The 23803-nt window shown below is 34.5% G+C and overlaps 4 protein-coding genes and 1 long non-coding RNA gene across 17 annotated transcripts in view; 2 read left to right on the top strand and 3 right to left on the bottom strand.

Moving 5' to 3' along the window:
* rk (G-protein coupled receptor rickets) overlaps positions 1–5073 on the bottom strand; it is a 37155-nt gene extending 32082 nt beyond the window's left edge. For all 5 annotated transcript variants that reach the window (XR_013059464.1, XM_033337178.2, XM_033337179.2 and 2 more), the window contains exon 1: positions 4838–5073. Coding sequence is in view for 4 of the 5 variants with exons in the window: in XM_033337178.2 (XP_033193069.1) it covers positions 4838–5073 (236 nt within the window). In the remaining variant the exon portion in view is untranslated. The remainder of the gene's footprint in view (positions 1–4837) is intronic.
* Positions 3090–7481, top strand: LOC143303298 (uncharacterized). Its single transcript, XR_013059465.1, has 3 exons — positions 3090–3649; positions 4630–4755; positions 4840–7481. It is a non-coding gene; the product is annotated as an uncharacterized LOC143303298 (long non-coding RNA).
* Positions 6428–10474, bottom strand: Top3beta (DNA topoisomerase 3-beta). The gene is made up of 14 exons (XM_033337184.2): positions 10128–10474; positions 9844–9986; positions 9565–9759; positions 9323–9490; positions 9122–9250; positions 8902–9020; positions 8617–8817; positions 8343–8547; positions 8079–8261; positions 7794–8003; positions 7508–7725; positions 7201–7425; positions 6842–7103; positions 6428–6744 (listed from the first exon to the last, which is right to left on the bottom strand). The coding sequence occupies exons 1-14, from the start codon at positions 10216–10218 to the stop codon at positions 6538–6540; spliced, it is 2556 nt and encodes an 851-aa protein (XP_033193075.1). The 5' UTR covers positions 10219–10474; the 3' UTR covers positions 6428–6537.
* A 54-nt stretch (positions 10475–10528) lies between these two features.
* Vps2 (vacuolar protein sorting 2) lies at positions 10529–13486 on the top strand. Of its 3 annotated transcripts, none has more exons than XM_076622488.1 (5): positions 10529–10546; positions 11537–11735; positions 11801–11976; positions 12063–12197; positions 12295–13486. In XM_076622488.1, the coding sequence occupies exons 2-5, from the start codon at positions 11568–11570 to the stop codon at positions 12497–12499; spliced, it is 684 nt and encodes a 227-aa protein (XP_076478603.1). In that variant the 5' UTR covers positions 10529–10546; positions 11537–11567; the 3' UTR covers positions 12500–13486. The 3 variants fall into 3 exon arrangements, with proteins under 3 accessions (XP_076478603.1, XP_076478602.1, XP_033193097.1); XM_076622487.1 differs by lacking the exon at positions 10529–10546 and adding an exon at positions 10902–10920; XM_033337206.2 differs by lacking the exon at positions 10529–10546 and adding an exon at positions 10984–11320.
* A 268-nt stretch (positions 13487–13754) lies between these two features.
* Positions 13755–23803, bottom strand: part of fid (class I SAM-dependent methyltransferase fire dancer) — a 46710-nt gene continuing 36661 nt past the window's right edge. For 4 of the 7 annotated variants that reach the window (XM_076622471.1, XM_033337175.2, XM_076622473.1 and 1 more), the window contains 2 exons: positions 22985–23431; positions 13755–22814 (listed from right to left, as the gene is read on the bottom strand). In XM_076622471.1, the coding sequence (XP_076478586.1) occupies positions 20181–22814; positions 22985–23431 (3081 nt within the window). In that variant the 3' untranslated portion in view covers positions 13755–20180. The remainder of the gene's footprint in view (positions 22815–22984; positions 23432–23803) is intronic. The other 3 variants (XR_013059462.1, XR_013059463.1, XM_076622472.1) reach the window with 3 other exon arrangements.

The raw sequence follows: 23803 nt of genomic DNA, 5'->3' as shown, positions 1-23803 counted from the left end.
GACTCTATCTTGAATCTATCGAATTTCTAATTCGACAGCGGATTTTTATGCAAATTCGCGTTTTTGAGAATATAATTAAACAGATAGAAACTCGGTAGAAAATTGTTTCATCGATCAACTAATACAGAAAGCGTCGTACTTCCGGCATCTCATATATTTCCTCACGCTGTGTAGATTTTCTAAAGTGACGCACTATCAAATTTCCCATAAATGTATGAAAATCTGTTAATCATGGTCTATCAATAGACATTCGAACCTAAGATACACGACGTTTAGTACAAATAAGAAAATAAATGTTAGAACCCTGTACAACGATACTATACGGTGATGCTATGTAATATAATAGCGGGGGCTAACATTAGATCGTCCGAAAAGTTTCTTTCATTGTGTAACACACGTAATTTTCGAAAATTTTGGGCAAACGCGGACAGATAGACGAGAGAACAAATCGTAGACGAACGTACACCGTTTGGTTCTCGAAAAAATTCGCATTTGGAGAAGAATGCGAATTTCGCAGCCCCTTTTTTAATTTGGCCACGACTTCCTCCTTGAAGAGCACACAAACGAAAATGTTGATCGAACGAACGTGGACGAACCGTAGAATATCCCTTAGTTTCTGCAAGAATTGGCACTCGGTGAATGCCGAGTTCGGTTGCTTCGACTCCTCATTTCCTCGATTCCTCGCCGTTTCCTTGATCCTAAACCACGATCTATAAAATATCGACTGTCTTCGAGTCGAGAAGGATCAACGTCTAGCTATGTAGGTCGGCGATCATCAGCCGTACTTGTACGGATTATACTTCATACCTTTTGCCTTTAGAAGATGCTATCCCGCGCCTTTGATGCCACGTTCCTGTATTCTTGGAAGCGTTCGTCATTGTACCGTGCGATTTCATTTTTATGGCTCTCCACCGGGACGACGTTTTTAATGCTCCACGCTGCTGCTTTTCCTCCTCTCCTCTCTTTCCCTTTTCTCTTTCTCTCTCTCTCTCTCTCTCTCGTTTATATTTCTCCTTCGTTTTATCTTACCTCCTAAAGACAGACTTTTATGGCTAGAGCACTCGTTGCCTCGATGCATTATGACGACAAGTATACGATGCACGGCGTATTCAGCTATATAATTAGGTTGAATTTATACCTTTACTAAAGTTTTACTAGCTTTTTTTCACAAGATCATCAAACGTCGTTATGTCACATCTGCGGTGACTCGCCAAGGTATTGCAACATTTAGCCAAAGAAAATCTTGATGTACATATTGTATAAAACGCTTTGAGATTTCACCGATCCTATAACGAGGCACGAAGATGCTGATTAGGTATACAATTTGAAACATTTCTCAAAATCTATATATATATATACATATATGTATATGTATGTATGTAGAATAAAGAAATAAGAAACGTGACTTATCAATGATAAGTTATCATGTTCCTGTTTCGTGGTCTACGTATAAAAGTAACGACCAGGCTGCAGATATTTGTGCAAATTCTATATTCACATCTTTACGGATATCATTGAAAAACTGTAATATGGATAAAAAATTGTTTTATCCATTAAATATATATATATATATGAAGAACGCTATACGTACTAACATTTTTTACGTGTCTGTATGTTATGTATATTCTGTGCATTTGTGTATCTCCAAATTGTCCATGAACGCATGAGAATCTGCAGTCTAGTGGTAACAGTTGTCCTTTCAAGAAAACGTAAACAAACTCTCTACGTAGCTTAATATTTACGATTTAACTAAATTTAGATCATAAAATTATTAGAATATTAAAAGAGCTTTTAACAAAACGAGTATCAAAGAATCATCCTCCTGTGATAAAATATACTAAATATAGTATAGTATATATAGTAAATATAGTATAAGATATGTTTTTGTTTAAGAACATTAAGCATCACGATGATTTAATAACGTTATAATTCATTTTCGCCGAGATTCCATAATAGATTGAAATTATTGCAGCCTTATTTGTTTGCCGTGTACCCGTCTAAGTTATTCCGCGGTCACACGCAACACGCGAGCCTAACTTCGCGTGACCGATGAGAAGCATGCACGGCATGAAGCTTTAATTTAGCTAACGCAACTGCCCGATTAAGAAACTTCCCTGAACCGCTTCACTTTCCACTTTTTCGATCGACCAATATTATCTCTGAATAACATAATCACTACAAGCCTGTTGAAAGCCCTTTCCCTCGATCGTGTTGATTGGAGACTTAACGTCATCCCGATGTTCGTTGCCGGGAATTCTTATTCTCGCAGGTTTTCATCCTGACAGTGATTTTCTGCAAAGTAGTTTACCGTACCGGGAATTTTATATTAGATTTCTGACGAAGTGCATTTACCTTGTCCTGATTTTCCTTGCATCTTTACTTCTGCACAGTTCCATTTTTATTATTTTATCTTCTACCGTATCTTAAAAGTTTGATGAAATCTCTGAATTCAACTTAATTTTATTCTATACACGATTTACCTAGAAAACAAATTACAAAACACAATATATAGGGATAGAGTAGAAGAGGTTACTTGATCGATCAATTAGAGGTTAAATGTTAAGAATTCGTTAATAATTTACAAAGAGTAGAGAAGGAAAATATAAGACAAGAATTATGCGACACTAGAATTTTAAGTTATCTTGGTCGACAGTAAATAATAATTTTTAGTTATTGGATCAAAGATTTAGTAAACACATAGTAGATAAGAGTCGGTTATTTTGATGGTAACGTAATTTACGATGCACTCTATAAAATCGACATTTTAGTGCGCTATTTCCTGCACAGTTATATTTTCTTCCACTTCCGGTGGCGTTCTAGGTCAGCTTGCAGCCAGTTCCATTACAATTTTAATTTACTTATCTTTCCCAGAAATATCTTCCACGAACATTTCGATAATACTCAATAGCTACAATTAGATTCAGTCTACGAAAATACTACTTTGGTAAATGTCTCAAAGGAATCTTAAATGAACAGTTTCAATAATGGAAGTAATAATTGTAATATGAAAGTATGGAAGCAATAACGATCGAACAGACGAAACGGAAATAGACTCGCGTAGTAGTATGCAGCGTAGCAAGTCAGACGAACAGACGTTTCCGACTGTACACACGGAAAACTACGGCCAACTTGTCCCGAAGAATACTTTCGGATGGAATCCAGGCCAGAAAAAAGTTCCAATTACCTCGTTGTTCGTTTTTCTCTCGCTTCCTGCGCGCAACCAAACTGCAAATGTCACTTTTTTCATTCTTTCGTTTCTGATCGCCTTGTACGAATCCCATCCGTATTCAAAGATGCGATTAATTTTCTCGATTATGCCTCATATAGAAACGTGTCATTTCAGATTAACAGGTTAATATAAAATTATAAGAATATGTTGTATGCACAGTACAAGTAAAGTGCAGATAAATACTAGATGCGACGACAATGGCGACATCTCTATTTTAAGCGCCGAGAGTAAAAAGGAAAAATTAATAACGACACGTGACAGTTGGCAAATTGTTGTTTTGAAACTTGATACCAGCTGCACGAAAACACGTGAATAAAGGGAGTGGAAGTCGAGAAGAGAGTGGAGTTGGAAAGAAACGTTTTAGTTTTGACAGATAGTTTGGACATTTGAATAATTGCGCGCTTCTTGACCAGTCACGTGGTAATTGTTTCAAAGTACATTCGCATAACCTATATTTTCATTTAATTTATTTCAATTTATCGTAATTCAACTTATCGTATTAGATTACTGAAGTTTGGTGTATTTAATTTAATTTTATACCTTACATTCTCCGTGATAGATATTAATTATATAATTGCGTGGTTAGAAATTCTAAAATTGATGCAATACTAAATTGTTACGATTCCAAAGGACCCAATGATATCAATTAATATCAGTTTCTAAACGTGAATTTTAAATTAAAGTCCTTAAACCGCTCCTGGCAATTACTCAAAATGTTAACGCGTCAAGGTCTCAGCGCCTCATCCGATGTCAAACCTTTCAAACTCTCAAGGCAAAAGTTCGAAGGACCTCCGTGCAACCGCGCGACCACACTACTCGAAAAGCCGCGCGAACGAAAGAGACGCAACGAAAAAGGAAACAACAGCGAAACACGATCTTGGAAGCATCGTTCGAGTTCGATACGCTTCGAAATATATCGTTGTCAAAATAATGATACGCGAGAAGACATGCCGCAATAGCGTATTTGCATCGAAAACCTGGTTAAGAGCAGATTTTATACAATATTGCTTCCTTCGTAGATTTGTCTGAACAAAGGAGATTATTTATTTACAATTAGAATAACGACTTAATTCGCCCTCTTCGGTTAACAAATTAAACATATAAATGTTTATAAATTATAAACTGATTTCAAAAAGAATTGTACGAATAATTGCATCATCTATTATAGTTATTTTACGGCGAAATAATAACCTTAATGTGATTTACGTAAAAAAAATTTCTTTCAACTTTTCAATGCAAATACCCGTACAGTAACTTACGAAAGTGTATAAACATTTGCCATAGTAAAACTTTCATATATGTATTACGTGTGTTATATAAATACTTTTATGACCGTTGCAAAATATATGCTTGCACTAAATATCTTATAGTTTCTATGTAGATTTTCAAATTTGTTTCAGATTTGTCCAGTATAACACACGCAATATACGCATAACAGTTCTCTATGATTAAGTGTTCAAATACTTTCACTAACCAGTCTCAAAGTCAAATGGCAATGCAGTCTTGATCTGAAAGTGGTTGACAAGGTACCGAATTTTAAAATTGTCCCTTCGCAAAACTCTTATATTTCTTTTGTTCATATGCCATGTGTATTGTGTATATACTCACAGTTTAGTAAGATTGACTGTGGATGGAAGTACAGTGACATCGAGAGGCTCCAGGATGGACAGGAATCCAGCCCCGCGGCAGGAGAACTCCCGTCCGTCGGCAGTGACGTTGCAAGATTCCAGGAGACCGGGTCCACTAGAGGAACCTGGCTGTTCCTCGGCGGAGCAAATCCGGCAGAGGAACATCGCCAATATGACAGCAGCAGTGGTGATGCCGCGGCTGGACTGCGTGCACATGCCGGCCAGCTTCTACTAGGCTTCTCTTCCTTCCTTCTGCCGGAGTCGCCGCGCCCAGGACACGTTTCACTTCACTGCATTATATTTGTCAGACTGCATTATTACATTTATCACATTGGGACCACGATCCCCTCAACGCGCGAAAAGACGGACACAACGACACGGCATACAGAGAAGCGTAAGTACGCGCGGCGTGTTGAGGAGCTTACGTTAGTTGTGTTTAAGCTCGCGAAACGGATAACACGCGCGAACACTTGCCCCAGGACCGAATTACAAACGAATAAACCGTACAGCACGGCGTACGTTTACCGACTGACAGCGCGGGTACGTGCGTAACTGAACCAATCCGCCCTCTTGTTGGAAGCGCTTCCCCCACCATCACCGCGTTCGCCGCCTCGAGCCAATCAACTTTCTCCGTAAAATGCCGCTACCGATACTGTTCGAGTTGTAATAGACTCGCGGCAATCGGCACTTCGTGATCTCCCGTATATAGAGATCCGATCGATTTTCTTCTTTTATTTCGTCTCTTTTAGATTCAGGGTGATTGAGTAGGCGATTGAGAATGTCTCGATGGTCGGATGTTGACCTGGTGATGGCAGAATAGAAAGAGGAAGATCGTATACCGCGTGGTATTTCTTCGGAGAATATATAATTAATAGGTCGAGGATTTATATACATTTATATATAAAAGCGTACTCAACGCGTTAAAGATTTTATTAAATACGTAAAAAGTATTCATAAGTGGATTTAATAGATTTAAAGGAAAACAAGTAGTTACGTTGTACGTATTTCTTTCTGCCGAATATAGTAAATAATGTTCAAGGAATGAAATTTAAATTATATACAACCGAATAAAATCAAATATAAAAGGGTTAACTGCTATCAAAAGATAAGATACAATATGTGAGTATAGGCAATAGATACCATAAATTGCGAAATTTGAAAATGTTTATAGATGAAAGCATAATTTTGTTCAATGCTTGTTTAATAATCTTTACGTACTTCTTATACATTATTTTTGTATTTTCTATATAATAATTTATTTTGTTTTTGATTTTTTACTGAAGACTCATAAAAAATGTATGGTATGCCCTCTCTACGTTATACATCAAAACATGCAGCGGTAGCAATCGATAATTTCAATTAGTTTCCCTCCATGGATAAATAAAATGTCTAAAAAGTTTTCAACACTCAATAACACGAATATATATATTTTTTTTCATAAGAACATAAATTTTTACTTTCGTAATATCTGTTATCCAAAACATAATACTGTTGTGTGATAATGTAAATCATGTCGTATTTGTAAAATGCATAAAGATTATAAAAAAAAAGTAACATAATGTATGAGTCGTTGAGGTAGTAAATAGAGTTCGATTTATTTTCGGGATATATTGAAGGTGTCAAAGTGTGAATAGGGAGGGATTAGTGTCATCTATGTACTTCATTTACAAATGGAATCAATTATACAAAATACGCAGCCAATTGTGCCATCTTATCTTTCGGTGGACGGGGTTTACCCCGACTACGACCTTTAGCGTGACCACGGCCACGAGTTGTAACCGGTTTTGAGGCGACTGCACGATGCTTTTCCACAAGAGCCATGAAAGCTGGTGTGCAAAAAACGCAACCAGTCATCTCCGTAGCTTCATTGGGTAGCTTGCTTTTTTCCTATCATTTAAACAAAAGAAAAATTCATTTTAATATTCTTCGAATATAAATGTCTTTTCCAATTAGAATGTAACGTTTAAGGTTGATTATTCTTTACCTGCTTATACTCTACAGTAACTAATTGAGCCCCACAGTCGCACACCTCCGTATCAACCGTCACTTTGTGAGCATTTTCGAATAAATGAATAATAACGTCACAACGATTGCACACAAGTTTCCATTTTGGTGCAGCCGAAGGATCGAGGACGAGTATACCGGCATTACACTCTAAACAACTCGATAAACCATTAGAATTCATGCCATGTGGACAGGTCGGGTGTGTGCAAGAATTGCAACCACTCATTCCCTTTTTCATATCTCTGGAATTCATGATTCATGCAATAGTTAGTACGTATTTAAATAATACGAGATTGAATGTGTTCTCTATATCCTATTTGTTTGCAAGAATAAAATTACCTAAATGGGGGATTATTGTAACAATATGGACAAAATGTATAACTTTTTCCCCGTGCACCAGTGGACCATGAGAGCAATTCGAAGTCGTCTAATGGACACTTTAATTCTTTATAAATTCGAATGTTCCCGTTTTGTGGGAGATTGTACGTTTCGTTGCAATGTGCGCAGTGCATTCTCGACGGTTTTGTTTGTATATATTTCATGTAACGTCGACACTTTCCACATCTGAATATAAGAAAGTATTGTCAATAAAAGAAAAAATAAATATTTAAGTAATCATATATATTTACTGAAATGTAAAATATACCTGGAATGAGCTTTTCCTGACGCAGAAAGAGGAGAAAATGAAACTTCAAACAACTGATCCATCGCTTCGATACTTTTTACAAAATAATGAAATTTTTGCTTGAAAATTTCAACGGTATGTTGTAACACAGCGTGAAAATCTGCTCTACCTAAAGCTATTAGATTTAATTGCTCCTCTACCGCGGATCTCATCGTAGGTAGAACTAGCTCAGGATCTATCTAATATTAATACAAACATATTACTAGAAGTAACTTATTATTCCTTATATATGTAAAAAGCTACATACTTTTTGATATCCGTGAACTAACACAATTCCTAAAGATGTCGGTACTAATTTTCTACCAGTTGTTACATTAACATAATTTCGCATACATATATTGTTTATATGTACTGGAATAGAGGCATCAGTTCCAATACCGTGTTTTTCCATAAGTGATATTAATTCAGATTCTGTCAAATAATCTGGGGGTTGTGTATAACATTCGACTAACTTCATCTACAAAAATTATAAAACACAGTTATAAATTATTTGATTAAAGTATTTTCACTCTTCATTTTCTACATTTACTACCTCTTGTATATTAACTTTTTCACCCGGTGTAAATCTGGGTAAAGTATCGTTGCTTCCAAGTGCTTGCCATGTAAGTATGTTAGTATATCCAGGATCTATTGAACTATGACCATTCGCCGTAAATACTTCCATTCCTATTTCGAATTTAACCGTGGTACTCAAATATTTACAATCGTGAGCCAGCTGCAAGATATTAAATCTTTAAGGTCTCTAAAGTAAATAAAAATTTATATATAAGATATACAATTAGCAATACATATTTACCGTGGCTATAAAATGTCGAGTTATATAATCATATAATCTCCATGTATCACCATCGAGATCGTTTCGAGTAGCATGTTTCATTGGAGTAATAGGAGGATGGTCTCCAACATTGAGCCCTTTTTTCGGTCTATTAATACCCGTTGCTAATATTTTACGAACCTGATCGCCCCAATCGGGATTGTTCTGCTGTTGCTTCAATGCTGCACTAAATATAGATACTTTTGCATACATATAAGTAAAATATAAATAAATTTTGAAGTTGCTTTTGACTTACAGCAAATCGAAATTTTCTGGGTATAATGTTGTCTCAGTTCGAGGATAACTTATGTATCCTTGAGTATAAAGACGTTCTGCAATCTGCATAGCGTGATGGGGACCCATTCCTAAACCCGAACTTGCTATTCTCATTAACTCTACTGTATTTAAAGCTATAGGGCGCGATTTCGTCTTTTCTGTACTTTCTACGCTTATAACCCTATAATAATTAATTGGATAAACATTGTTACATTATTTTAATATTAACACGAAATATTCGTACATACAAATATCTAAAACTTACGTTGCTTGGTCATACTCTTTCACATGACTCAGAAACATATTTGCTATCTCCTTGTCAAAAGATCGCACGCGGCTCCAACTCAAAATAATGTCTTGACCATCGGATGATTTAACTGTAACCTTCAATACATTCAAGTTTATCTTCTTCCTCAGAGGAATTATATTCTGACATATAAGGGAAAGTTATAAGCCAATATAAGACACTTATTTTAATACTATACCTGTAGAACCCAGTAAGGATCTGGCTTGAATGTTTGAATTTCATCATGCCTTTGCACACAAAATCCTAACGTTGGTGTTTGACAAGGACCATAGGAAATAAGAGACACATCTAAATCTCCATATTTACCCTATGAAAAAAAAAGGAAATATTAAATTAATATATAATATGAACAGTAAAAACTGCTTTAATATCATTCTACCTGAAAAAATTTTGTCTGGAACCTTGTAAAAGCACAACCAATTCGTAGATCTATTTCTTGTCGAGCATCAACACTCTTTGCTTCATTTTCATTTGGCCTTACCAGGTTTGCCAATGCAGCTTTTATGTCCTTCTCCGTAATAGCAGAAAATCTTGCTCTCCAAATATCCTGTAACAAATATAAAATTTTTAAAGTTTCATTAAATTAATATGAACAATTAGATTAAAATTAAGCAAACTTACATTTGGATTTAGTCTCCTATTCATTCCTTGCTGAACTGCATGTATAACTTCAAAACAGATGTTTTCACCTTCTTTGTCACAATCTAGCCATAATATTAAATAATCACAATGAGCTCCTTCTTTAGCTAAAAGGAAAGGAATTTTCAATCTAGGAACTGCTTCCTTCTTTTCAGTTGGGCATGAAAATAACTCTGCCTTAAACATAACAAGTAGTATGTTACTAATACAATAAAATAATATAATGAAATATAATGGCAAGACTAAACATTTTTTACTTACAGGATCAACCTTGTCCCAGTTATTATATTTGCCAATAAAATCTAATGTCATAACATGACCAAAGACAGAGGTCATTTTAAAATTTATATTTTCAGACCTGAATTGACCTATCCATTCGTGTATTGAACAAGATCCATTTAAACCTAAATTTTTTTTTTATTAAAATGTGCATTATGAAATACAGGTATCTATGAATCATGGTATTGTAAATTTTATCTTTTTAATTTATAATATTTATCATAAAATTATAACTATGTATTAAATTTCAAAAAAACATAACCTACCTTTTCGAGTTGTACACCGACCATTACTTAAAATATTGGCTAACGAAGCTGCCAAAGATGGTTTTTCAGCCACCATTAAAGCCGTCTTCATTTTTGTAGAATATTTTATCTCTATACTTGTTTCTACAAGAAAATATTATTAACTTTAACTAAGAGATCTAACATCATACATTTGGAGATGCTTAATATGCGACACTGTACGCATGACATGATATTCATTTCAAAATATTTTGATAATTGTTACATTATGTTTTAAATTAACTATTTTTATTTTATAACTTCGTTTCTTTTCAGTTAGAAATAAAGTTGCGGTTTCTAAACAATAATTAAGATAAAGAGTATAAACAGACACATAATAATACTTTTTTTATAATGTAAAGTGAAGTTATCAACGCAATATGTACATGATCACTGATCAGGTATGATCTCATTTAGCTGCGCCATCCTGTATATTTTTCAACTTCATTAGTTTATGAAACAGTTTAACTCGATTAATTATAAACTTGGAATTTTATTTCTTTCACATAATTATATTGATACATTATGTTTCACGAATTAGATTAAAACTACTTAAAACAATTTTAAAACTATTAAAGTACCAAGGAAAATTCCATAATATTTCCTAAATAAATTTTTAATTTTGCACAGTCTTTAAATACCATATATTTTATTTTTGATTAAAAAAAATTAATTTACAATTTACAGTATTATTAGTAAAATGCAAGGATAAAAATAAAAAATTTCTTTATGATAACATTAATAATTGTCAAATTAACATTCTAAAGTCAGTCTTGTAAGTTGCATGCGGTTATATTTTAATATACGTAGATTGTTTACATATATTTGTAATTCTATGGTATCGTTACGAAGGGAAGTGATGCGTAAATTCCATATAACCATATTCATACGATATTCGTGCGATATATCATGATAACGTTATATTATCTCTTATACTTTAAGAAAAACTAAAATGTCAGAGTCAAAATGATCTGTAATACACAGTTATATGCAGTAGTACTTGTAACAATATTTGACCTGTGACTTATTATTTTGTGACTCATTCAGTCTGTCAAATCAAACTCCTGATTTTGATATAAACTTCCTAACCTATAAAACGTCATTTTCAAACGATCAAGCATTCTATTATAATTTTCTTTATTCATATCTCCCGAGATAGTCTCTAATATAATTAGGTAATTTTTGCATTAAAAGCTGTTGTCTTATAAGATAAATATTAATATATTTTCTCTGTATGTCTATATATAATCGATTCTTTGAAAGTTAATCATCTTTTATCAATTATTCCTATAATTATGTCTTTTTTTCTCAAATATTAATTATTCTTATTTTTGCTCAAAGGTAATCATAACCTTTCATTATGATTTATGCATCAATATTAATTTTAATAGGTGAAGTTGCAATAGTATTTCTACTGTAATCATGGAGTGGTTATTTGGGAAACGTATTACTCCTGAGGAGATGCTCAGGAAAAATCAGAGAGCTTTAAACAAAGCTATGCGAGATCTTGACAGAGAGAGAATGAGGATGGAACAACAAGAAAAAAAGATCATTGTGGATATAAAGAAACTTGCTAAAGATGGGCAAATGGTAATCTGATCTTGTTTGAATTTGTTTTGTATACTATTGGGTGATATTTATTTACTTTTTGATAGGATGCAGTAAAGATTATGGCTAAAGATCTTGTAAGAACTAGACGTTATGTGAAAAAATTTATGTTGATGAAAGCAAATATCCAAGCAGTTTCTTTAAAGATTCAAACATTGCGTTCACAAAATACAATGGCACAAGCAATGAAGGGAGTCACAAGAGCCATGCAAAATATGAACAAGTGAGTACTTGTCCTGTTCATTTAAAATTAGAATTAGAAAGAATTTTTTATTGCTTGCTATACATGAAAATTATATGATTGTACAGACAATTAAATCTTCCTCAAATACAAAAAATATTACAAGAGTTTGAAAAGCAGTCAGAAATAATGGATATGAAAGAGGAAATTATGAATGATGCTATTGATGACGCGATGGAAGATGAGGGTGATGAAGAGGAAAGGTATTTTTGCAATTTCTAAATAAAAATATTTGTATCTCTAAAAAGTATTGACTTTTGTTCGTTGAATATTTCAATTGTATTTATACTGTTTATACAGTGATGCCATTGTGTCGCAAGTTTTGGACGAATTGGGTCTCCAATTGACAGATCAATTGTCAGGTTTACCTCAAGCATCCGGTTCATTAAATGTATCAAATTCCAAGCAACCAGTTGCGACTGCGACAGGGAATGACGAAGGTGGAAATTTGACAGATGCGGATGCAGATCTGCAAGCTAGGCTTGAAAATTTAAGACGTGAATAAGAACACACTTCTATATAGATGACAAATGTATAAAGGATGTAAAGGAAAGAATTGGTTTTATAAGCATTAATTTTAGGATTGCTTTACGATTTTAGTTAGAGATATGAATGTTTCATCATAGCACTTGTTTTTCAATCCGTTCACTTAAATAATCGATTTATAAAAAATAAGAAGAATGTTATATTTCTATCGCTTAAAACAATTATGAATTCATGAAATATGAATGATGAAGAAACAGAGGCATATAACTTCGTTATGTATTAATCTGTATTGTTACTTTTTTTATGAAAAAAGAAAGAAAAATGAAAGGACTTTAAGATGGTATCTTGAAGTTTCTGTGCATATTTTATTTGCACAGGATAATTTTGTAAAGTGGATAACTTATACTTAAAATGCTTATCAAATATATTATGATAAGATACTTACTTATTATATTTTGATAAATGCATGTACATAGATTTACTTGAGAAATTTGTAATTTACGTACATGTACATATACGCTTTCATTTTTTTAGGAAATATTGTACACTTACCGTAAAAGTAAATAAAGGAAATATGTTAGCAGTTTTTATATGAAAAAAAACAGCATATAAATTATATGCTCGCATATTCAAAAGGAGTACAATAAATAAGTTCGTTCACTGCTTTTATCAAAACTTAATCTTTCAGTGCCTCATAATATATCTACTTTTGATAATTATGTAATAGTAAAAATTATATATTGTTCACAGGCATAATAACCGTATTAATAAAATTTATTTATAAATTGTATTAACTACAACAACGTAATCTGTATTATGTATTAACAAATTTGTTGATAGAAATGCAGTGAAACAAGATTGTGCAATGATGTATTAAATATGTGGATAACACACACACATACACGCATATATATATATATACATACAGTAAATCGCTTAATAATGAAAATATTAACAACAATTAAAACTATTGGTAATTATAAATAAACGAAAGACATAATTAAAATGTATTCTTTAATACCTTGCTGATATAAGTAATTAAACATATTATAACTTACCTCTAAAAACTACTATTAAAAACAACCGGTCAGAGAGATTGAAAACAGTCCATTTTAAATAAATTAAAACAATTTGGCAAATTAAACTAAATTAAAGCAATTAAAATAATTTTTCTGTATTACTATTGAAAATATTTAAAAACTCACAAAACGGATTAATATTTTTCAAAATCGCCTGGAGTAGTATTCATTTCCAAAGGGTATCATAGTCAATAATTCTGTGAGAAATATGAAATATTATCTCTATTAAACAAAATGTACATACACATAATAATGCGCATTGGATAATGATTTTAATATCTTGATCGTGAAATACAGGTATAAAATAGTAGTCTGGTCTGGTTTCGAACATGGCCTAGCTAGACGTTCAAAATGAATACGAACGTTTAATTAATTGATCGAAGTGCACTGAATCGATAATTCGGTATCGTTATAGAAAGTTTCAATAAACGTATTTATGTAACGTGTAACTGGACCGCATGTACTTACGGTGTTATTGAGAGACAAAAGAAAAAAGAGAAAAGAAAGGAAAACGCTATTTTATACGATATTACTAAAGCGGAAGAACAAGGACATTTTGTGGGCACGCGAATTTTTCGAGTTACATACAGCTTTCCCAATTATTAATCATTTTGAAAATTAAAACAGTTACAATAAACTGTTAGCTTATTATTCGTGTTATTAAAACTGTTAATTTATCGTTTTTCTCTTTTTCTGATTCAATGATTAAATTCGATGCAATTAATTAAATTCGCGCGCCCTTTTATACTTCCTACATTCTCCAAATGGTAAACCCTATAGAAATACGATGTAGTTTACAAAATTGTGATGGAACCTTCTGTCAATCACATGTATATATATTGTCAATATCTTTTTAAACATCTCAGAGGTACCGCCCAAACATAACGTACCCCAAGCTAGAATCGTAATTACCGAAGAAATGTCTTGTAACGTTCCCCGTTATGTTCACTTAGAATTAAACGCTTTCAAAAATTCGCACCCATCGTTAACACTTCGATAGTCACATGAAGTATTGTAATTAGATAATAGGTGTTTAATAATAAGATGATAGTAAGTATTAAATAAAATAAAACATTTGCAAGTTCGTAATATCGGGGATGGATCTGTTTCGCTTATATATAGTTGAATGTCTTACATGAGCTTAAAATGTTTGTTGGTTAAACATCAGTAACTTTTGGCGGAAAAACTATTTTCCACAAGCAACATTACATTGAATCATGCGAGAGGATGTAATCGAGAAATTATTCATTGCCATTATATTCATCGACGTCCGTTGAAAAATTCACGTAGTGAGGTTATTACCCTGATATTCGTGCAGATAAACGGAAATGATCGAGAGGAAACAAAACAGGAATTTTAATTCGCTTTGAGTACATCTACTACTAACTGTGGTTCTTTCATGGTACGCAATTACGGATCTGTCGTAAATAACATCATTTCTATAGTTATCATTTTCATCGAGTACAATTTTATAATGCGTATTAATCAGAATCGATCTGAAAAGCTTCAAATGGAACAAGGATACAAGAAACAAACTGCTCTTTGTCTTAAAAGTACGATTTAATATGGTATATCTTGCACTGATCTTATAATAGAAAATAAAACAAAGGAAGTAAAAAAGAAATGAACAAATTGAAAAGAAAATCGTATCAATAGAAAATACATATTTGTTCCTTGTTTCCAGGATACCAAAGGAAAGTTTTCAGACTGATTCGTAGTATTTACTGGAATAATGCGCCAGATGCTATAATGTAATAGAAAGTTGTATGCAACACTGAACCTCATGTTATTATCGCAATAATAATTATACACTTCTCGTTGGATGGAAGGGGAATAAATATGCGCGAAGAACAATTCATTTTTTCCTTTTAAATATTCACTATATAAGTGTGGGATTATTAGACCTTATATACGGTGTGTAATCTGTGCATTATGTATGTTTTTCTCCTTTGTACGCAATGTTCTTTTTGTGTACGCACTGGTATGCGTGTATGTATATCATATACATGCACGTAACATATATACAGATTTAAGCTATGTCAAACACAGCCTTCTCTAGATGCAGCATTATAATCTGACAGTTTTCTTCGTATTCTTTTTTGTTCGTTCTTTAATCTGCGCTGGAATTACAAATAGAAAACCTAAAATCATTTCTTATGTACTGGTAGACATGTGCGAATATATCGATATTTTTGATTCGATCGAACCGAAGAAATTTCCGTTACGGAAATTGATCGCTCGAGCATAATAACATAATAATAATATTGAGGAAGACTATACGCACATATGAAAATATTAACTAAAGATCGTGGTAAATACGAATATTTTGTATATAGAATTCTCTTTCGATAAGTTAGAAACAATAATTCGCACATGTTCAATCTATAATAGCTATTACTATTAAATTACGAATTTATGGAAAATTTAAAGTTGCAAAAATATATAAAAAATTCAAAATAAAATACTTGCCATAATATTTAATGGATGAAAAAGAAACTTCATTTTTCTTTAGAATTTGCATATCCGCATTTCAATTATTGATTTAACTGTCCCTTTTTACAACCTTACTTCATGTACTTGACCATTCGCTTTCGAGATCTATTTTTGCATATCATTTCTATATGGATCGTACATTATGTTGGTTAAACTTACAAATAAAATATTACAACTATATCGTGGAAAAGAAGAACAAAAAAGAACGCGTCATATAACTGCTGGAAATGAACGTGAACGTTCGTAACATAGGTGAGCAACAATTAGGCTTTCGATTAAAATCGCGAATTACGTAGAATTCCGATTTTATCGATTGTGCTTCACTAGTTATGATCCGTGATGGCGCTAGTGTCACCAAATGTCGCATCTTTCAAAACAATATCTTTGTACGCTTCTTTTTTTCATTTAAGTATTGAGAATCGTAACATTAACTGTGACAATAAAATTCAGTTTTAATATAGTTAATAAAAGGCAATTTACAATTATACAAACTTTATACAAGGAACAATCAAAGTGAACCTATCGATGAAATGGTTTCCTAACAAAGAGAAGAATATATTTAATAAAAGAATGACTGATCATTGTTTAACATTTAAAGACAGTACCTTTCACGATAACATTCACAAAATTGTAAGAAGATTGCCGATATATATATGTATACACGTATTTATGTATATATGTATTGGTTTTGTATTTTCAGTAAGATATTTACAAAAAAAAGTGTAGCAAAGTATGCTCGTCATAACATGTGAAATATAATATCACTGGATCCGTAAAACTTTACTTTTTTTTTAAGAATTATTTAATCCTTTTCGTACGTGCGCGATCATATATACCACTATATGATATCTACGGTTTTTAACGTTTTTGTAAATTGGTTTGACGTTAAGTCAACAACTTCACGAACTACGTGTATGTATATGTATATTTTTTCTTTCTTCTCTTCTTTTTTTTTTTGTTCCTTTTAGCTATAAGGTTTTCGCAGTCAGTACTGTTTTTTTTAAATATATGCATATATGGAATATACAGTCCGGTCGTATCGTAGGGTCGAGATATTTTAACCCGTTTATTTGTTCCTTACTAATTGTTCCGTAATGTAACGCATCTATGGATGAACTTTCGCGACACTTTTCCCTAAAAGTCGCGAAAAATCTTTTGGTTTCTAGAAGTCGTGTCCCGTCGTGAATATCCTTGAAAAAGCAAGGAATCATGAAGGTTAGATTTCGCTAATTTTCCTAAATAAAGGGTCAACTGTTGTTCTGCTATCTCGTGGTATATTCTTTTTCGAATGGTCCGATAGTTATTGCGGTATTACAAATGCACAGAATTCCGAGATGTTTCTCGCTTCCCATTTTTTTTTACCCTTTTGAATCTAGTGAATTCGAAGTCGTCGGAGAGTCTTCTATTTGTTGAACATACAATACTTTGTACTCCGATTTACGATGCCAATAACAAACGTATTCTATATTTTGAACTTTGGTCCTGTTTTATACAATTTTTTTACATCTTCTGTCGATAAAGTAGATTTCACCTTAGCGAAATTCGATTTCAATCTCGATGAGTAACTACGTATGTATTTTGTGTAACTTTCTAATAATTAGCATCTCATTCACGATAAATTCTCGTAATTTTATCGAAATTCTTAGACTTTCTTGATACCAAATTGTAGTGAACCGGAACCATCTGTTGTACGTGTTTCTCCTTTAATTTCACTTTCGAATATATTCATCCAATTTGTTCTCATTTGTTTACAATTGAAACTTACAAACCGTATCTTTTCTGTATAGTCTGTTACTTTAAAGAGTAAACATTCTGCTTGAAGTAATTGGAGCAATCCTATCCACAAAAAGATCTTGAACTAGCTTCTATATACAGGGTGTCTCACTTTTACCATGCGTTTTAAATATTTACATTTTGTAATATTTAAGATATTAAATATCACGATGATCGATATATTCATATTTTAAATGTTTGAAACAACTAATTAATTCACTGTAATACCATTAATATCATATGTAATAGCATTCCTGAAAATAATTTACATAAATTATATAATTTTATATAAATTCAAAAATGAAGGTATTAATTTGTTCCCGAGAACAGTCTTAAACAGAGTTAGGCTTCTCTAATGTGTCAAAAATAAAGTAAATGTCGACAACGAAATTATAATACCGTTCCCATAATAGTCGCAGATTTTCACTAAACGTCCAATAGCTTTCTAAGCATCAAAGTGGATGACTCTCCAATAACTTTAAGCAGCGTATCTTCCTGTTTCGTCAGCTGAATTTCCTCGTGGTAATAACGCAATAACATCCGTTTACTTTGGAACAGCAGTTCCTATACAATTTATTACCCTAAACTCTCGGTTTTCATAATACGAACTTGTCGCTATCTACGAGACATGCGTGGCAAATGAACGTTATTGAAGCGTCGTTTCTTATACCTGGAAGTGAATACTTAAATACTTGTCAAACGAGAATCGTCGTTATTTACATTATTTACGTTATTGTAAAAAGAAAGTCTCCCATGATTGTTGCAATTGTCGCATATCTTTTTTTCTTTTTTTTTTTTGTTTATTTTTAAATTAAGAACGACATATAAGAATTACTATCGTGGCGGAATAATTGTATTTCATTTTCCTAACCTTACTAGAACGCGCCTACTTATTATTACATTCTATAATTAAATGTTCCGTCACAGAAGTATCTTGTATGCCATTCTTAGGGGAAAAAGAATAGCCGAACTATGAAATTGTAGACAGATGAAATTCAGCGAAAGACTTCCTGGTAACATTACACGTCTGAAAGAGTGACGAAAATTGAATGACTATACTAGAGAACAGTTCTTGGTATGTTCAAGGTCGGGCAGTTCTCCCTACCGCCGTTGTTTCACCTTTCTCTTTTTATATTGACATGACAATAAATAATAGCATTAAAAAAACTCTAAACACGTTACACTTAATTTATTTATAAAAAGAAATAAATAGAATCTTTTATTACCATAATATTATAGGAAAAAGAACTTATACAAAAAATTAAATAAAATCATACTAAAAACAAAAAATACTGAATAGAGAGAAGGATGATCAGAGATAAATCAAGAGATAACAGCAACGCTGCTGCCTACAATGGAATTATAGTCGAACTATAGAGATAGAATGCAACGGAAAAGATAGCGTCCGTTTTTATGGGAGAATGATCATAAGTGGCCGACGAGTTGAACGATGAAAAGATTAGGAACCACAGATCTAACTCTTAAACTAAAGCTACATATTATCACGTAATCGAAACTCTTTTTCCAATGATAAAACAATGAACCAACAAGTAAAGAAGAAACATTTGGTCAAGCACTTAGACGAATGATACAAATCGCTATTCTAGTAGTGTTGCTTATCTGATGAATTATCCTTTGTTTACCGATCTGTGCGCTTACGTCGGAAACGTATCTTTTTTTCTTTTTATTTTACATATTTACACCTCGTTCCAAATCTTTTATAACTCGCTTTATCTAACATCTTGCCCTAACCTCTCTTGTTTCTGGTAGATAGCTAATGGTATCAATTGCAGATCAATAGAATTCATCATATAATTAACTTTAACTTCGAAATAGCAAAATACTCTTCTTCAATGTAAGTTATACACAATGCTTCGATAGGAGTAAGATTTGAGATGAAAAATAGATTAACTGGCCGAAACAAAAATCTGTGCTTAGAAGTTATACTTCGTTTCTTTTGGTTAAAATCCAGTCTTCTCATAGTCTTCCAAATCAATTTTAAAATTCTAATATACTTCTGACTCGCTTATCTGGACTCGACCATAACTCATGGCTAGCTAATGTAACCACTTTCGACCTAAACAATAAGAAAAGCGATAATAAATTCATTTAAGTATTGTATACGTATTTTCATTAGCTACCAACCATACCTCTTGCTTTTAATAATAAAGAAATTAGCCTACTCTTCATCGTAACGCGTGTGCCCGCGTAAAATGAATCGAGAAGCATTTCACGAAGTTTCAGCGAGCTTCACGAACTGATTATCCTTGCCCGATAAGCGATCTAACCGGCGGCGTGGCGACGCACGAGGCGCGACGCTCCGCGTGAAAACGGGACAGGGGCGTCCGCCTCGAGTCATATAGTCCAGACCTGCACCTTTTCCGCGACGATGCACCAGCTAGCGTGATCATAGTAAGACGATATAATATGCAAGTTCTCCACGTATTTGTTGATCAGTTGGTCCAGCTCGCCCTCCCTGAACACGTGATAGTACTGATGATAAGTAATGGCGCCACCTCCGCGATCGGACGGTAAAGATTCCTGGGACGATGATCCGGTCAGGGAATCGTTACTTCCTGTCGTGGTTACCAGACAATCGGTGCTGCGTTTGCTATTGTCTGGATACCTAGGTGGCGTCTCCTCGGAGGCGGACCTCCTTTGTAATTGGAGTCTTCGTTTCTCAGCGTATGATTTAGGGTATTCGTTGGTGTTTGATAATAGCGACATCATGCTGCTGCACAATCGTCCAGTGGACTCCGCGTGGCTTCCGTCGCTGAAACTGATCGTATTATCGATGGACTCGCCAATATCGCTAGACTCTATGGAGTTTGCGCTTCTTAGATAAGGTTTCTCCGAAGACTGTTTGTCCAAAGAGGATGTGTCTTTCTCGTTCATGAATTCCCCGGTATTGGAGACCATCACGAAATCCATTATGTCGTCTGAAGTGCTCCTATGCATTTCTTCATGGAAACCATTATTGGTGTTACTCAGCCATGCGATCGTGTTGGATAAATCGTTGTATTTCGACTTGGTAGATATCGACGATGGAATGTCGTAAGGAGGTAGGTGTTCAAAGTTGCGTTTGTCCAAGTCTTTCCTCGATAGGAATGGTTTATCTAAAATCTTCTGATCGTTTTCGTCCAACTCATGCATCAAGTTTTCACTAAGCTTTTCGGTAAAGTCTATCAGATGCTTGCGACATTCTTCGTTCCACGTATCCTCCACTTTTGGCAATTGAATATCCGACTTCGTTCTGACTCTTGTTTCGCTACTAGCTGAACTTTCAACGCTTTCCTGTTGTGCTATTTGCGTCGAGTACGATTTAGTGTGCGTTTTTGTGATGACCGTCTCCACAGTATCCTCCAGAGAATTGGCGACGTTAGCTGCAGCTTCTAGAAGTCTAGAAGACTGAGACGAACTACTGTCTCCTGTTGTCTTCGTTTCATCCTCCTTGGAATCAGCCACGTACCCTGATGATTCGTCAGCTGTCGCATCACTGGGATCAGACACGTTTTCAGCCGAGCTATCTAGCACTTCGGATTCGGTACACTCTGACTTAGTATTATCCTTCTTAGCCATGTATTTCTCATCAGAGATTACGCTAATCACAGAACCTACCGAATCCGGCGACGACACTCCACTGGAATCGCTATCCAGATCATCAGTCTCAGGATTGAATAATTCCAACGAAAGCAACCGTGGTAGAACTTTGGTAACAGCCTCCAAACGACCACTAGCTGTCGTCGAAGCTCTTCTAACCAGAGGAAACGACGGTTTGGTTCGAGTTGCAAAACCAGGCTTCTGTTTCAGCAATTCCTTGATCTGATTTAGTCTGGCCTTACGATTCTCTTCCTCCTTATTGACTTCAAAGGTACTTTTCTCGTGCAACGACACGTCAGGACTATCATCTACAGTAGGTAAAAGTGGAGCAGTGTCCTTGTCAGTTTTCGGTTCCTCAATCTCCACACTCTCAGTCATAGATCTATAAGCGCGTATAGACTGCAAGCTAGGTTTCTTCTCTTCGCAGAAATTAGTCCTGCCACAAATCTCACTTTCGATATTCCTTTTATTACCCTGCAAGTCTCCATTGATTGTTTGATGACAGCCATTGTTCAAAACCTCCGTCCTCTTTGTGTTAACAGTATTGTCTCCAGATACCTGTTGCTGGTTGGCGACTGTGGTTGAACCAAAGAATGGCCTGCTAAATACGGGGTTTAAAGTACAAGGGGATAGGCCAGGTGGACTAGGTGGAGGTAGAGACTTGCTAGTAGCTGAGAACTGTTTGAGCAATGGGGATATGGTAATGACCTTCAATCTTGAGTTAGATGTATCAGGAGGATGTTTGACGCGTGGTGAAGGGGGCGCTGAGATGCTTCCCAGCTGATGACCACTGGAGGCTGGAATAATAGCCTCTATCGTTGGCTGTGCGTCCTGCTTTGGCACGTAAATCACGGATGCGAAACTGTCCTCGGAATCAACGCTTGTGTCGCTTTGCAAACTACTGTCTTTCGACGAATCTGAACCGTCCTCGCGAGACAAACGCCTTTCGATCACTTCTGTCTCTCTTTTCGGCACAGTTACAGACTGAACCTTCGAGTCATTGTACATCATCTTAGACGCTTCGTCGGTCGACGTATTAGTTGTATTCGTTTCATTTTCCGTGGATTTCCATCCTTGTAAGATCTTCACGAATCCGTTCTTGATCGATATACCGGATACCTCGATGTTAGTCGTGGATTGTTTAATCTTGTTCGTAAGGCCACTTTTCAATAGTTGAAATCTCTTTGTCGCGTTTACGGAATAGAGAGAGTCTCTAAGGGATTCGAAGGTTTTCCCTTTGCAGATAATGTCCTCGTTCAGGGACGCCTGTTTCATTATGTTCCTTCGTACCCTTTCTTTCTCTTCTAGCCTATCGATAGACATTAGTTCCTCGTTCATCGAGCTCTGTTTCAGGATGCTTCCCCGCTTCGAATTATGACCAGGTGTTATCTGAGTGTCGAACGAAACAAAGATATTAATGTTCTAGCCAGTAGTTAAAATTCGAAATCTACAAAAATTAATTTATAGCTAAGCTAAATTTGCGTAATTGTACTTTTTCTATATAATTTAAATTAAAATATCAAAGCTTGATACGATAAGAACTAAAAATAGGTTAGAACCTGAAAGTCTGGAATGTCCTTAGATATTTCTTGAATGGCAGTGTTATCAGGATGTTCCAAACCGGTGTCGTCCACGAGGTGAGTCTTCTGCTTGACTAGCCGTGGCTTCGAGCCACTCATCGACGATGACGTCCTCGATTCCCCGTCCAAATTCAATTCGGACGTCAACACGGAGCACAAACCAGGAATACTGGATCTAGATCGTACAAGGTCCAGTCGCTGAATCTCCAAAATATCACCCAGACTCTTAGATTTAATACTCAGAGAGTCTGACTGTTTGTTCAATGTCACGTTAACATCCTCTACGCGGCGTAACTCGATGGGCAGTTCGTCCACGTCCGGTGGTTCTTCTTGCTCGTAGTCTTTGCGATTCTTCCCACTGCCACTCTGCCAACTGTCAAGAAACCAAGGTCGATTGCCAGATCCACGTCTACTTCCTGCTAATTTCTAAAAAAAAACAGAAATTCCAGTTAGCAATTTAGCTTGGCTATCGAGTCTTGTACGATGATGTTCTAATATTTATGAGCAGATGCGTATATTAGACAAAGCCGTTTGTAAAGCGTTCAATATAGCGTTTCTCAAGTCAGTGGCTTTCCCAGGTCACTCAGAAATGACTTATCTATAAAAAGAGAAAAGATGTCATGAAACGTCGTATCTCAATAAACGAGATACTAATTAAATTTACAATTCTGAATCGTTCGTCTGATTTTCAAAAAACAAGGAAACAGGAATGCTCGAGGTTTCCAAATTACAAGAAGACAGTCGCCTTAAAGATTCCTTCCTAAGATCTCGTTCAATCGATTATCCAACATCCACGAG

Source organism: Bombus vancouverensis, chromosome 10, assembly GCF_051014615.1.
Source record: "Bombus vancouverensis nearcticus chromosome 10, iyBomVanc1_principal, whole genome shotgun sequence".
Taxonomy (NCBI): domain Eukaryota; kingdom Metazoa; phylum Arthropoda; class Insecta; order Hymenoptera; family Apidae; genus Bombus; species Bombus vancouverensis.
The sequence above is the reverse complement of the archived record's forward strand: the minus strand, read 5'-3'. Positions and strand labels throughout refer to the sequence as shown.

Coding starts and splice junctions, on each gene's coding strand:
- Vps2 (XM_076622488.1), top strand. CDS start 11,568: ATGGAGTGGTTATTTGGGAAACGTATTACTCCTGAGGAGATGCTCAGG. Junction 11,736..11,800: donor TTGCTAAAGATGGGCAAATG/GTAATCTGATCT, acceptor ACTTTTTGATAG/GATGCAGTAAAGATTATGGC. Junction 12,198..12,294: donor GAGGGTGATGAAGAGGAAAG/GTATTTTTGCAA, acceptor CTGTTTATACAG/TGATGCCATTGTGTCGCAAG.
- Top3beta (XM_033337184.2), bottom strand. CDS start 10,218: ATGAAGACGGCTTTAATGGTGGCTGAAAAACCATCTTTGGCAGCTTCG. Junction 7,726..7,793: donor TAGTTCACGGATATCAAAAA/GTATGTAGCTTT, acceptor TATTAATATTAG/ATAGATCCTGAGCTAGTTCT. Junction 7,104..7,200: donor TACAATAATCCCCCATTTAG/GTAATTTTATTC, acceptor CATGAATTCCAG/AGATATGAAAAAGGGAATGA.